This window comes from Ornithodoros turicata, unplaced genomic scaffold, assembly GCF_037126465.1.
Source record: "Ornithodoros turicata isolate Travis unplaced genomic scaffold, ASM3712646v1 ctg00000850.1, whole genome shotgun sequence".
NCBI lineage: Eukaryota > Metazoa > Arthropoda > Arachnida > Ixodida > Argasidae > Ornithodoros > Ornithodoros turicata.
The window spans coordinates 1,118,351-1,132,936 of record NW_026999405.1 but is presented as its reverse complement, the minus strand read 5'-3'; the positions used below and the strand labels follow the sequence as shown (position 1 = coordinate 1,132,936).

At 45.6% G+C, this 14,586-nt stretch overlaps 1 protein-coding gene across 2 annotated transcripts in view; it reads right to left on the bottom strand.

Moving 5' to 3' along the window:
* Positions 1–8,528: 8,528 nt before the first annotated feature.
* LOC135375311 (uncharacterized) overlaps positions 8,529–14,586 on the bottom strand; it is a 136,205-nt gene continuing 130,147 nt past the window's right edge. For both annotated transcript variants that reach the window (XM_064608053.1, XM_064608051.1), the window contains one exon: positions 8,529–8,740. In XM_064608053.1, coding sequence (XP_064464123.1) covers positions 8,612–8,740 — 129 coding nt within the window. In that variant the 3' untranslated portion in view covers positions 8,529–8,611. The remainder of the gene's footprint in view (positions 8,741–14,586) is intronic.

The following is a 14,586-nucleotide window of genomic DNA, read 5'->3' as shown; positions in this document are numbered from 1 at the left end:
GGGTCGCGGGAGAGGAGGAACAGGAAACGGGCGCTGGAGTACGGAGCGACCGTCTTGCCAGGCATTACAGATTTAGGAGGCATTGGCATAGCACGTGAGCATGTTCCAAGGTATATCTAAACTGGTAGCGAAAACAAGCGAAAATACCAAATCAGACCCATCGGCAAGGCCACCAGCAAGAGGCGCGAGCGATCCTGGGTGTTGACAGTAGAGGTACGGTTGTAAACAGAAAAACTTTACAACATGGTCGTGGCTTGTGTGTGTACTAATAGGTTATTCATAATTTCAATGTAGAAAAAGCTTTCTGTTGCCCCGCTCGTGCACATATACGAGATCATCTACCACTCCAGTACATTTCCGTATCCTGCTCCTTTGCGCATGTGTCACAGTTGGGTCTGTTTATCCGTGCGTCTCTGTATCCGTACCGTGTGTCCGTGCATCGTAATACGGAGATCGTACACTGTTTTGGTTAAACAGGAAGCGACGTTCATATCTCCGTGCTGTAAACCAAGATTAACACGAGTGAACAGATGAATACAATGATCCCATGTTGCTGGGCCCGCGAAAAAAAGATTGGACGAGCGGCCATGATGGTGTGAGTGTTAGCAGGAACCAACTATGTACCAACGATGTCGTGTTTTGTTGCAATGGAGCTATAACGGCCACTTATTGAATAAATGCAAACGTCTAATCACTAGGTGTACGTATAGCTGTATAGGTGAGAAATGGGCCTTATGTGAGCCTTCCTAATTTCTCTATGGTCATCACGATGCGTTTCTGCTTGGAGTTGTCAAAATCTGTGATAACTGTGTATTTGGAATTGATATGATTCATTAAATCTGCTATGCTTTATTTTTCTGTGTTCTCGTCTGGTATTGTTGACTGGGCGCGGAAAAGGGAATACAAGGCAAGCGAAGTGGGCCGGGCCAATGTAAACGTGCATGGATAATTATGCACTATTTATTATTCAAACTAGTGACGTCGTCTCTGACGTCATTTATTTACAACCGTAGTAGTCCGCGCAACGGATGGATGGCGCTGACCGTCTCTATCATGGCGTCATTCTGAAGACACAGGGGCCTATGGGAGTTACGCTACCTGTTTAAATATACCTTGCATGTTCTCTTTCTATCCGCAATAGAAATGGAACGCTATTTTGGTTCTAATATGAAGACCGCGGAGCCCCAGGAAGCGACGTCGTTTACTTAGGTCACTCATTCTTTCATGACACGCTCGAGGAAGCAGTTCTCTGTGCCGCAGCATCGAGCAAATACAGGACTTCTTGCATGCGCCGAATCTGCTACGTTCACCTGAAGCGAAGCAGCAACAGTTTCCACTTCCGAAGGGAGGAATACAGTTGCGACATTAATGTCAGCGAGGTGCCAAATAACAGTTTTGTGCGACATTTTAAACCACGCCACTTTTTATGCCTGCTACTGATGAGAAACTGCGTAAACCGTACGTTTCATTCAGACATGAAGCAACGACGTAGACGGTGAAAAACTACTTTTACGGTGCTGCTAGGGTACATAGCTAACTACATGGTTTATCAGCTACAGGGGGACAAGAAATGTTTCTTCACCTTCTGCAGTTTTGTATTAATGTAGTCGTGCCCGGCAGTTTTCAATCGCGGGAAAAAAAAGGGGACGGAGCAGTATGTTCCATGTCAGCAGGCGAGGAAATGTTATTTGATCTATTTTAATGTGACATTGTCCGAGGTATCATAATGTGCGTGTACCGTCAGGAAATAAGATGAAAAAATATGTACCGCCTTTGTGTTGCTGAATTAACGCAGGTGTGTAAGGTACCGCAGAACTTCAACAAGATCTTTTGATAAAGCTGCATCACTCGTAAAACTTGTGTACCAGACTGCGGATCAAAAATGGGGCACGTTCCGATACTTTAAAAAAAGGAAACAGTGCATGACTCTTATTTTGCGAGCCAGTGCTGTCCGCTGCAGCGCCCTACTGGCCTTACTTCGAATGCTAGCTTCTGCTTCACGTGCCTGCCGGCCTCGGCACACCGGCAAAACAGCTGCTCCATGCCTACGAGATCGTTTCGACATTTCTGCCGCGTGGTGCGCAGACGTTTTTGGAAAAGGCGAACTCTAGCTAGACACCACTGCGCCACAAAACATGTCTACCGAGTGCATTCATTTCACGTGATCCACACGTATTTTTGCCTGAGACAATCCGCTGCTGGACATCTTACATCAACATGATCCCTGGGCGTCAGCCTAGGGCGCATACTATAGCTCCTTCCTGCTTGCAGTGCTAATGAGGACGATGTACACACACTCACACTATCCACAGAACATGAGTAAAGTTGTCTTCACCCCATCGCGCATAAGCATTAGATGAAGCCCATCTCTGGAGATTTTACTATGCGAGGATGCGATGCTACGCAGTGTAGCTTAGAAGCGTTTTTCTCTACACCAGAATGGGAAAAATGATTTCAATACCTATGATCGAGAAAACTTGCTATGCACTGAAGCATAAGGGCGATTTTTTTCCAATAGCTTCCCTGTAAACAATATACTCACGCTTCTGAGGAACACACACACAGAAATATTGATTCAACATGCACTATACTTGTCGCGTTTTGGACATATCTATCTAAAAAAAGTACCGAGCTTAAAACAAAGGTAAGGATGACAATGACACACAAATTCAAGGCATGCGCGGGCTTGTCACATGTACTTCCTGGGAAACAGCAGCATATATGCAGGTAAAATGAAGAGACTCCAAGAATGCCCGCGATAAAAAGTACGGAATAAAATACTTTCGAAGCGTTGTGAAAGCTACTTCATCTAGACTGCCCCACCATGGGAGCCATCCGCTTTATATCGCAGCTCGCTTCTTCTGCATGCTGAAGCAAGTTGAAGCTTCATCTAGTGGAAAAGAAACTACAGGAGAGTGGCTCCTCAACCGCGCGGCTCATTTGCGCTCTCTCCGTCGGAGTACTGGTGTTACACTTGAGTTCCCACAACACACTGCTCTGGGCAGCACACCCTATAGAACTTGACAGCCGAATTACAAAAGGTATTCCGAATTTATCCTCGTTGGGCATGTCTTAACAAAAGCACTATTTTAGATCGGCGAACGGTCCTCGATATTCTAACGGCATTTTTCGGTTGGATCCCGGAAGATGCAGTACCGCAGGGCGCTCTGTGAGGATTTCATCGGGCTTAGATTCACCACCATCGATAGGGTATACGATGCTGTGGACGGGGACCTACGAGTATATCACGAAATCGAGCTAGAACAAGGAGATGCGAATCTATTCAGGATATCACGTAATCTCGACGAAGTCCTCTGAAGGTACGGCTACAAAGACATCGTGGGAATAGACATTCTTCAGGCTCTCGGTCTGCTGCACTCTAAAAAATATAAGTCCTTTTTGTGTGTTATTTGACGATACCCTGACTGACTCCCTTTTTGGTGTACATATACACCCTCTGGCAAAACTACACCCCTCAGAAAGGGTGTTGTCTGAACACCTCTTTTGGTGTAATCTAGCTGTACCCTAACTGACTCCTTTTTTGGTGTATGTCTACACCCCCAGGCAAGACAACACCCTTCAGTAAGGGTGTTATGCCGAGGGCAACAGAAACACAACGGTTAAAATAACAGGCATACTATTTATTTGGATTACCTATGATACACTGCATGCACTGCAATAAGAATTACATAGTCACCGCACGATACGAAACATAAAAGTATCCACCAACGTGTCGACCAAGATGAAGGTATTACGGTGAGGCCAAGAGATGTCCTGCCTCCGTAGTGAAAGAAAAAATGAACTGTGAAATGCCTTAATCAAATTAAGGGCGAACCACAAATTACATGACAGTTACGCAGATGGCTGAGGCTAGAGAATTAAGAGTATACACAAACACAGCCCTCGTCAACATGCAAGCAGCTCAAGACAGAAAGTAAAGCAATCGATAAATGATGATTGAATTTTATTGGCGCAAAAGCAACTCAAGCTATAATACGCCAAATCCATGGTAATATTGTGACTAGTTAAAAATAAGACGATTATACTAGAATAACGTAGAAATTAAGAAGCACGCAATCATAGTGTAGTTAAAAGACCAATGTCCCTACAAAGCTGCAATCGGTAAAGGGTCAGCGAAGTGTCGGTAGCGAGACCCGCACCCATACCTCTCTGATTTCTGGTCAAGTGTATTACCGATTACACCATGCTGACATCGCCAAAACACAAACTTGCCAGGGCCTTGTTCAGAAGACGCGCACAGCCATTGACCCAGCACATCTGACCGGAAATCAGAGGGTTGTGGCCTTGTGGTTTCATTGCCCGCTACCTCTTGCCTCTTGAGTTGTTGACTCTTACCCTAGCTGCTTTACTTGCTACCACAAGTTGCACCAACTTCGTTTGTTACGTATACCCCTTGACTTTGCCCAACGGCCACATGTGACCGTTACAACGAGACGCACACTGTTCTCTTATCTAATCTGTGCATTCCACTTAAGGTTCACACACAATCTCAAAATACCCGCTTCAAAGGCACCTTAATCAACCAAACAAGCAGAGAAGACAAAATACACCGACAACACTTACCAAATAGCACGCTGCAGCGAGACGCTCGGACAAGCTACTCGATCCGATGGGCACGGCGCATCTGTTGCTTGCATCCGTTTGAGACGCGGAACCATAATCCTTGCAGTGCATACTAAACTCAGATGGTCAAATGACCTGTAGTTCACCAAACGACCTCCCCAAAGAACACGAAAACTACCACAATCCACAACTCCAACCGCCATAGCAGGAGAAGACAGAGTAAACAGCACATTGTTGCCAGACCTGTCGTAGCGAAGCATTAGAAATTTGATGGCCACTACACCTTTTTCACACCAATTCTCGAAATTACACCGTGCAGAGTGGACATACACATATTACATCCATTTCAGACCAAAAATAGGGTGTATTCTTTTTCTTAAGGGTGTAACAAGGGAGTACAGCAATTGATACACCCCAAATATACCCCAATTACACCTAAAAAGGAGTTTTATTTTTTAGAGTGTGCACGTCTTAGTTTACCACTGGAATAAATGCTGTGGTATGCATGAGCAGAGAACTTCCAACGATCACCTCAATGTGCGCGTGCTTACAACAAGGAATAGTGAAGATTTCGCATACTCTGCATAGGCAAGAGCGCTTACCTTCTGAGTTATCCAAAGCGAGCACCGTGCTTACTGCACGCTCTAATATAGCCACCCCCTCACCACCACGAAAGCGCATGCGCCTGGCTAGCCATCTGTTTTATATCATATAGCCTAAAAAATATAGCCAGGGGGGTTGCCCTGTCCCATATACATCACTCCCCCGTGGGCCCCTGCATCAGGTCATTCACCCCACATCTCCGGGATCATTGTGTGCTCGGCATAAATGAATGGCAATGTACGCAGCTCTTCGAAAATTTCACCAGTCATCTGCTGACCCGGTCACTTCATCTGAAAAGTTCTACGTTGAAATCCACGAAAAAAAATCACGTGTTGATCCAAAGCGGGGGTCACGTTTGTTCAGCCTACCTCATTCGATTCATCTTTTCTTTTTTTTTCTTTTTTGATGCATATTGCCAACCTCAGGCATCTCGTCCTGCAGATGATGTTCTGGTCCTTGTGGTGAAGCTCTCATAGTAGGCTGGAATTTCGTGAAACACACTTGCTCCAATTAGCATTTCTTCTTGCAGAAGTTGGAGGTTGCGTCTTCGAAACGACAGCTCTGGCCTCCTTTACACTGTTCACAGCGAATGGAGGTGTTCCCTGTCCTGTTCGGAAATTGTTATCTGGACATCTCTTGCTTACTTGCTTTAGTTTTCGGATGATTCGAAGTGTAGTTGACACCATACACAGATTCTTTGATATCAGAACGTTTTTGTTAGCCGCCTTTGCAGCTAGGGCTAACTCCAAAGCAGACTTGAGTGTCAAACGAGGATCCGCGAATAATCGGTACTGGATTGCTTGATTCCTCATGCCGTACACCAGACGATCTCGAAGTATATTATCCAAATCGATGAAATTACAGAATTCACTGAGTCTTCGGATTTCAGAGATGTATTTCGTTATGCTCTCCTCTTCGCGCTGATCTCTCTTGCGAAAATCAAATCGTCGAAGAATATCCGAGGGTTGCCGGGCGAAATGTTCTGTAGGTTACTTATGCACCTCGCTATATGAACATTCGGATAACTTCCGTGCAAGCAGCAGAGATCGACCCAGGGCCAGGCCAACACAAGGCTAAAAAGACTGACGTCCTACGACTTTCCTCACCCGGGTCAGCGGTGTCTTTTGTTGGCAGGAAAGTGCGTTCGCCGTTCGCCGTCTTATCCGTGAATTATGGTGTCTTTGGTCGTGTTGTACTGTTTCTGGGCACAAGCATCAGTCCACGAACAGCCATTGGGTTTCAAATTGAAGTGTTGTCGTGAATTCTGGCTGATGAATAGGTCCTGGATTTGTAGACACTAACAGGTGGGCCCTCTTGACCGCATAGCACGCAGTATGTCAATCATCATCGCTGATGATATCACTCTGTCTCACGATAAACTGAGGAATGGGGAGCGCCTCGTTTTCTGTATCATCATTCGTTCCAATTGAGAGATAAAACGATACGATTCTGAAGGTTGGTTGGCCTAGAATTATTTATCCGACGAAGAGCGCTACCTGTTAGCGCCTAAAAATCCGGGCCCTACTGATGAACACGTTCGAGCGCCGTCGGTTGCATAGCGGTGAGAAGAAAACACGAGGAGTGTTCAAGTCATACCAGGACTTTCCTGCTCCTGAGTGTACAAATGGCTCGCGCTACTTCTTTTTCGTCATTTTCACACGCGACAGGCCTCCGCGTTCACCACGTGATAGTCCAATGTTTGTGCACACACAGAAACAGAAGACACGTGTTGGACTAGACGATCGACAACGAGGTGAACGTGCACATCAAACAGGGAATCGTCATGAAGTGTCTCGTGAATTAAGGCGTAAAGTCACCTGAAATTCACGGAAGACTTCAGGCTCAGTATGGCCACGATATACACTTAGCCGCAGCAAGGCATTTGAGTGGTGCAAACGGTTCCGAGACGGCCGTACATCAGTGCAGGACGATCCCGGCCGGGCGGCTCAGATCCCAGTGTCAGAGTTCCTCAGAACATCCAACTTGTGGAGCGCCTGATTCTCAAGGACCGACGGATAACACGTCTCGAACTGGCTCGAAAGACGGACCTTTCTGCGGGAACGTTGAACACTATCATTCATGAACACCTCCAGTTTCGGAAAGTTAGTACCCGTTGGGGTGCAGGCAGCCCTCCGTGTTTCACTGGCACAGAAAGCTGGAAATCTCCCCAGAGCTAAGGTAGCGGTTCGACACTGAAGGACAGCCGTACCACGTGCGATGAAATGTGGGTGCACCATTTCACTCCTGAGTCTAAACGCGCATTAAAACAGTGGATGCATCCGGGCTCGCCAGTTCCTAAGAAGCGGTACCCAGTACCCCTTCTGCGGGTAAGGTCATGGCCACGGTTTCTGTGACAGGGCTGGCGTTGTTCATGTTGATTTTCTGCCCAGTGGTACCACCATCAATATGCATACTACTGCCAGGTTCTCAGGGACGTGCATAAGGCGCTGAAGCAAAAGCGGCCAGGCCCGACCACCAAAGGAGTCCTCCTCCTACAGCACAATGTACGCCCGCATACCGAGCATCTCATGACACGCACCTTATATGAACTTGGCTGGGAATTGCTGCCACATCCCCCTTACAATCCAGACCTCGCCCCCAGGGATATCCATCTCTTTGTTGCCCGTTAATTTTTACCCGTTGCATTTTGTAGCTCACTTTGCGACATCCACGCAGCCTGCAGATATACCATAGAGAAAACCGAAAAAAAGTACCGGTTCAACTGTTTGGTTACTGGCGACCGCAAATATTAAAGCGCTGAATCCCGTAACCGTAACCGAAACTATTTTCAGAATTCTGTCGCTGAACCGTAGCCGTACCCGAACCGATATTTGTTTTAGTTTCAGTCTCTGCATAGAGCCGTTAGTAAGACAAGGTTCACGAGTAACACCAAATTTAGGGAAGTCTAATGCCACTTCAAGTGTTAATTGTCATTGGTGAAAACGCGTATTAACCTCCAAGTCCGACGAATACAGACGGGCGTATACACAGACGAAACATAGGCAAACGAGCCAAGGCGAACAACGTCTAGAGTCAAATACAACACCTGGAGCCTCCGCGCGTTTAAGGGGCAAAGTCAACATGTAACTCACGGAAAACCCAATGTGTGCTCAGCCCCTGGCGCTGGCACTCATTGGCCTTTCCGTATGTCGCGTGTTGACTCTGTTCCGTAGACGTAGCAAAGTGCGCGTCTAGTGGCGCTGCGACAAGGGGCGTTTTGTGGGTTCAGCCCTCGTAGGTTTGGATGTGCATTTTAGAAAGGGAGTATGATCCCCCAGAACCCCTCCCAAAATACTTCTCTCTGCGCGATTGTGCGATTCCTTTTTGTTCTTTTCTTTTTTTTGAAACATACATCATGCTTCAACAATTTCTGTTATGAACGCAATGTGCAAACCTTTATTCTGACTCCTGAAAACAGTGTTCCCTATTGCATGCAGAATGTCACATCTGTTTCTGGAACTTCGTAGTCGTCCAATTCCCACGCATTGATGACTGCCTTTTTGAAATGCTTGTATGTACGATGATGATGATGAGACACATATGTGTTGCAGATCTGTGGGAAACATAAGAGCAATATCAATGAGAATGCATCAAACTGAAATGAGAATGAGAGCACGCAAAACCCTACCCTGGCATATGACAGAACATCGAATGAGCGGTCACAACGAATGCAACAGTTCTGGCACCTTTGCTGTTTATACCTCGATGTGCCTCTTGTTTTCCTACAGGGTGTGAGCGGACAAAGTAGTCCCACATTAACGCAGGTAACACATTGCCTGCTTACTGTACGAGCTGCTGGTGGCGCACGGATGTACGCGTTTTTCGTGCTGACTGATAACAAGCCTCTGACCTTCGCGCTTGCAAGTAACAGTTCCCGGGACATACCTCGCGGACTTCGTCAACTCGCATTCAGGCTAAAGTTCACGACGATCATCCTCCACATCCACGGCAAAGAAAATGTCGTCACGGACGCACTGTCGCGAGCTCACATCAGGGCGTTACAAGTCTCTGGCCTTCTTTTGATCCGGTTCGCGGCCATGGCAGAACATCAACAAAACAATGAGCTAGCGCAATCGCGGTCGTCATCTTTCTTGTGCTTGAAAGACCATTCCGTACCCTATACAGAAGTGAAGCTTCTCTGCGATGTCTCCACAGGTTCTGATCGACCGTACACTCTCGTAAAAAATCGGATAATATTAATAACAGTAAAAAAAAGATGCGTTTTTTTACCCTTATCCAATACGTCAGCGCTGTACGGATAGATACCGTGAGGGATATTAAAGGTAAAAAATCGAACAACTTTTGGGCTCTCATTTTAAGAGCTAACGGTTGATTGTTTTTCCATCCGTCCTAACCTTACCCTTATATTAACGCTTTTTCTGCCTTCCATATGCCTCACAGTAAGAGTAAAAACGAAGGGCGTTGTGAATGACAAAAAGGCTACTTGACTGTCATCTTAATTGTCGTTTGGATAAGGAACAGCCGGGAACGCTGACTTGAGAAGGGGGGGCGGCGATGGCACAAAACAGTTTCACTTCTGTAGCATGAAACTGTTAAGTCATGGCTTGTTGCTGATCTAAAAGTTGTGGCAGTTAACAGTCAGGTACGCCACAATAGCTAGGAATACTGCACTGCAAAATCGTATGACACAGACAAACACGTCCATAACGTGAATAACAGATGTAAAACGCACGTACATACGCAAAGCAAGTAATATACAAGAGTTCTTGCGACGGTCAACAGAACAATAAGAAGCACGAGTGCGTCACTTGAACCGTGTTCACCCTCTCACCATAGCCTGCGTACGCCGCTATCTCATTTAAACCAGAACATCTGGATATATGGAAGTTTTTCTAGCAGCGTTAGTAGCACATATCTAAACCGCAATACAACAACTATTCATGAAATAATCCCGCTTTATTAGAGGAAAGAGCCCACAATAATAGATACATTTGGTTGTAGGATACTGCGCCTATGGCATGCAAGTAATGAAGTATAAGGTGCAGGAGAAAAAAAAAAACAAAGCATACTAGCCATAAACCAACAAACCACAATACCTACAAAACTTTAGACTAGTATGAAATGACATTAGTGTATCTTCACAAAAATTCACACGCAACGAAATATAAATTGTGGACCACCTATATGAGCTAGTAATTGAATTGGTTCACATTCATAGTGTAAAAACATTTAATGAGCGTTGTATCACAGGATCATCAAGGCATCTATAGGGACGCAGAATAGGAGACATATCCACAAAATAAAATCTATAGCAGACAGGTAATAAGCTAATTATTTATAACAGCTGAAGTGTTCAGTGTATTCAGACGTACCATTTATCGAGCAGCGCATCGTATGTAGTATAAGTAGTTACAACTTAACAAAACACTTTTACAGGTGAGTTGTGCTGGCTATACAGTATGCGTGACAGAGTAGTCTTCTGAACTTCTTTCAGCAGAGTGTCGCATAGTAGAAACTTCAGGAGCACGACTTAATGCAGCTGAGCGTGCATGCGGGGTACTGTGCAGTGCAGCATGGCTACGAAGAGCCAGTCCTGTTCCTGGGGATGCTGGAAACAGAAGTTTCTTATGAAAGGCGCAAAATAATGTGCTTGCTGGTATTGTCAAACGGCCAAGCATGTGTGTTCAACAGTAGATTCCAAAGATACGATACTGCTTGAAGTATTTCAATGAGAAAGCTAATCTCGGAAATATGCTAGGACCGTAAGGGATGCCGATAAGGTGTTCTTCGCCAGTCCTGAGTCATCTCCAGGAAATTTCTACATGAAGTAGTCACAAACGTAACATGGACTGTAAAACTATATACCATTCTGGAATCTTTCTCGTCCATTAAATAGCATTCATCTGGATATTGTTAGATGCGTAAATCATTTCATCATGTCATTCATGCGCTCCGTGGTATTGTCAGATGGCTGCAGGTGCCTCTGCAACAGTAAACACAGCGAAACTGCTAGTGTTTCTAGTGCTTAAATGGGAAAGCAGATCTCGAAAATACGGTAACGCCGAAATAAATCATGCTGATAAGGTGCTCTTTGTCAGACCTGAGTCCATCTCCGCAGAGGCCCCTTACACGAAATAGTCATAAGCATAACGCGGACTTAAAAGACCACTTTCCGTACTGGAAACACAATTATCCTTTAACATAACGTTTAGTTGAATATTGTTAAATGCATAAATCATTTAGCTCTCTAAGTGGCATTCTACACGTGTTTTGCATCACAACCACCACCACCATATACAACATCAGGGCCGCTTTTTACAAGTCAGAAAACCCATTTGCTTCCTGTCAACACACCGTGCTGCGCTATTATCAGCAATAATCCTACGAACTGCTATTACAAGAACGGATTGCGGAATCATTAACACACATATGACTTAACGGCGAGAAACGCACATCGGAGAAACGAAAATGAAAACGAAAGCGAAAAGAGTCTCACCTATAACAAAAGTATCTGATCATAGATGACCATCACACATAAGGCACCAGCACGGGGGCCGATGGGCGTATGCATATGAATTAGCAGCATGGAGATAGCTGGGAGAGTCACAACTGTTTAGGCAGCGTCCTCGTCCTCGGTCAACTACATCGTGCGACGTTGTCTCGTTCGATCCGAGTTGTTTCTGCCATACCTGTGACACAAATGAAGTCTGAAATTCAAGGAAACTCAAGATACACAGTCCAAAATGTGACGACTTACATTGCCAGACGGTGCATGATGTGAGATCATGAGACGCCAGGAGCCTGAACCACCGTTAACCAAGCGCAAGAAAAGACGCCTTGCACACGGAACTATGCATGTGTTCTCAGGAGGCAGGGCCCGCATAACAATTGAAAAACAACGAATAGACTCGTACTCCGACGCAGAGCCTCAGTTCATCAGTCAAGACGAAATCTTATGCGGAGGAATATAAGAGTAACTCACGTTTCCCTTGCCATTTACTCATAAATCTCCGCACTTTACGCTTACAGCGGGAGTGTTTACGGGTACTAGGAATAAAACACAGCATGACGGATACGGCGTCAGTCATTTTTGTCGAAATGTTTCTTTCGCGATAGTGTACGTTAGAGTCACTAAATACGCTACGCTTAGCTTATTTAGTGACTCTAGTGTACGTCCCTTTGAGCTTCCCTCGTCAAGTTTGCGACACTCTCCACAGATAATCCCACCTTGACGTTCGGGCTAGTCAGCAGCTCATCGCCACAAGATTTGTCCGGGCCAAGATTAACACTGACATTCGTTGAAAGATGAAAGTCACTGAAAAGGTTAGCCAGCTGTAGGACTCGAACCCACATCTTATCGTATCATTCCAGGCGAAAATTTGAGCTGGGAAGTCAACTGGTACCAGCTCGTTCCCAGTTCGCGCCAACTGGTGGTCAACTGGAACCAACTGGTACCAAACTGGTGGCAACTGGAAAGTAAACTGGTACCAGTTCAAGCTGGGCTGGTGGCAACTGGGCACTTTGTGGCACCAGTTCGAGCTGGACTGGTAGCAACTGGGAAGTGAACAGGTACCAGTTCAAGCTGGGTTAGAGGTAACTGGGAAGTGAACTGGTACCAGTTCAAGCTGGTCTGGTGGCAAGTGGGCACTGTGTGCAACCAGTTCAAGCTGGGCTGGGGGCAACTGGAAAGTGAACTGGTACCAGTTCAAGCTGGACTGGTAGCAACTGGAAGTGAGGTGGTGCCAGTTCGAACTGGACCAGTTTACATATTTGGGGGAAGTTTCGGTTTCAGTGCCAGGACAGGTTAATAAAGATTGCAAGACAAAGTTATAAAACGATCAGAAAGTGACTTTATTAGTAGTAATAATTATGTTTCAATTTTTGGTAAAGTTCCTGTTAACGAAAGTTATTTTGAAACTCTTATATTTGTATTTTGTGCGTTCCTGCTCCCGCGATGAATGATGCGTTTACTGTGCAACGGTCGCTTGCTTATAGCAGCGTGCTTGTACAGCGACTTTTGCCCGTTATGTTCTCAGCGTGATGTGTGACATAGGCGTTGATTTTGTAATCTAAAGGAGTTGTCTGCAAGTTACGACAGTGCGACAGTACAATGAGCGCCAGCGGCCGGGCGGGTGGCTGTTATAGGATTACAGCTTGACTACAACTGTGGAGACCGCTTTATCGTGAGTACTGAGCTTAAGTGCTTTTCCCTTGTGCACCATTTAGAAATATTACTTCCACTAGAACCTCTTCTCTCTGTTCCACGTCACATTCGTGGCATCTGCAAGTGCATGCCGTTTTACGAGTAATATCCGGTTTATGTTAACGTTACCAGCAACTTTTTCCATTCACGTTGTTGTTTTTGCTTTTTTTTCGTTCATTCTCATGTTTTAGACCCTTCACACCACGGATGTTGTCGAACCAGCGTAGCGCGCCAGAGTAGTACCCATTGGCCCCCAAAGCCGGCCAATCTCTTAGTTGAAAGGTCCAATTACTGCACAACGGAAATGTTGAGAGATTCCCGTACTTTCCGGGGCCACGACTGCTCAAATTGAGTGACTGTCCAGGCACACACTACAATTACATGTTGCAATTTAATGCATATTCACTTGTGCCTTTTCAACTTTCCAGAAACCTTAAGCTGCTGGGGCTCAAAGGAAAATACCGATCACTCGTGTGCTATTAAGAACATCTCAATACTTTGATGAATGATTCAAGATGTCCACAAGGCAGTCAAAAGGCAGTCAAGCAAGGGACCAATAAACCATGAAGTATTATCTATTCCATGTAACTCTGTAGTTCATCTACTCCTATAATTTAATTACGTTATAGTTATACTACATGTACATTAGAATATGTGTAATGTTTGACTACAAATAAAACGCAATTTTGCATTGCAGTTCTTTGGGTCTGCCGTTGCTGGGAACAGCGATCCTGCAAAGGGGCATCGGTTACATACAAGCTAACCTCTGTCCGAACAGGCCGCTCTAAGTGAAGCCACTTCAACTGGTCCCAGGTCCAACAATGAGGTTTGCAACCAGTTCCAGTCGAGACTGCGACCGGTTAGAAACCAGTTGTGCCAACTGGTACCAGTTCATCCAACTGGTACCAGTTCATCGAACTGGTCCCTGTTCGATAACACAGTTCGCCCAGTTTCAGTTGAACTGGTCCAGTTGCAACTGAAACTGGGCGAACAGTGTTATCGAACAGGGACCAGTTCGATGAACTGGTACCAGTTGGCCCAACTGGTTTCTAACCGGTCCCAGTCTCAACTGGGACTGGGTGAACTGTGTTATCAAACAGGGACCAGTTGTCCCAATTGGTACCAGTTGATCTGGGACCGGTTGAACTGGTCTCTGTTCAAAAAATTTTCGCCTGGGATTGTATCATCGTATGAATGTGTGTATGAGTGTGCAAAAATGTAAGAGTGAAAGGAGG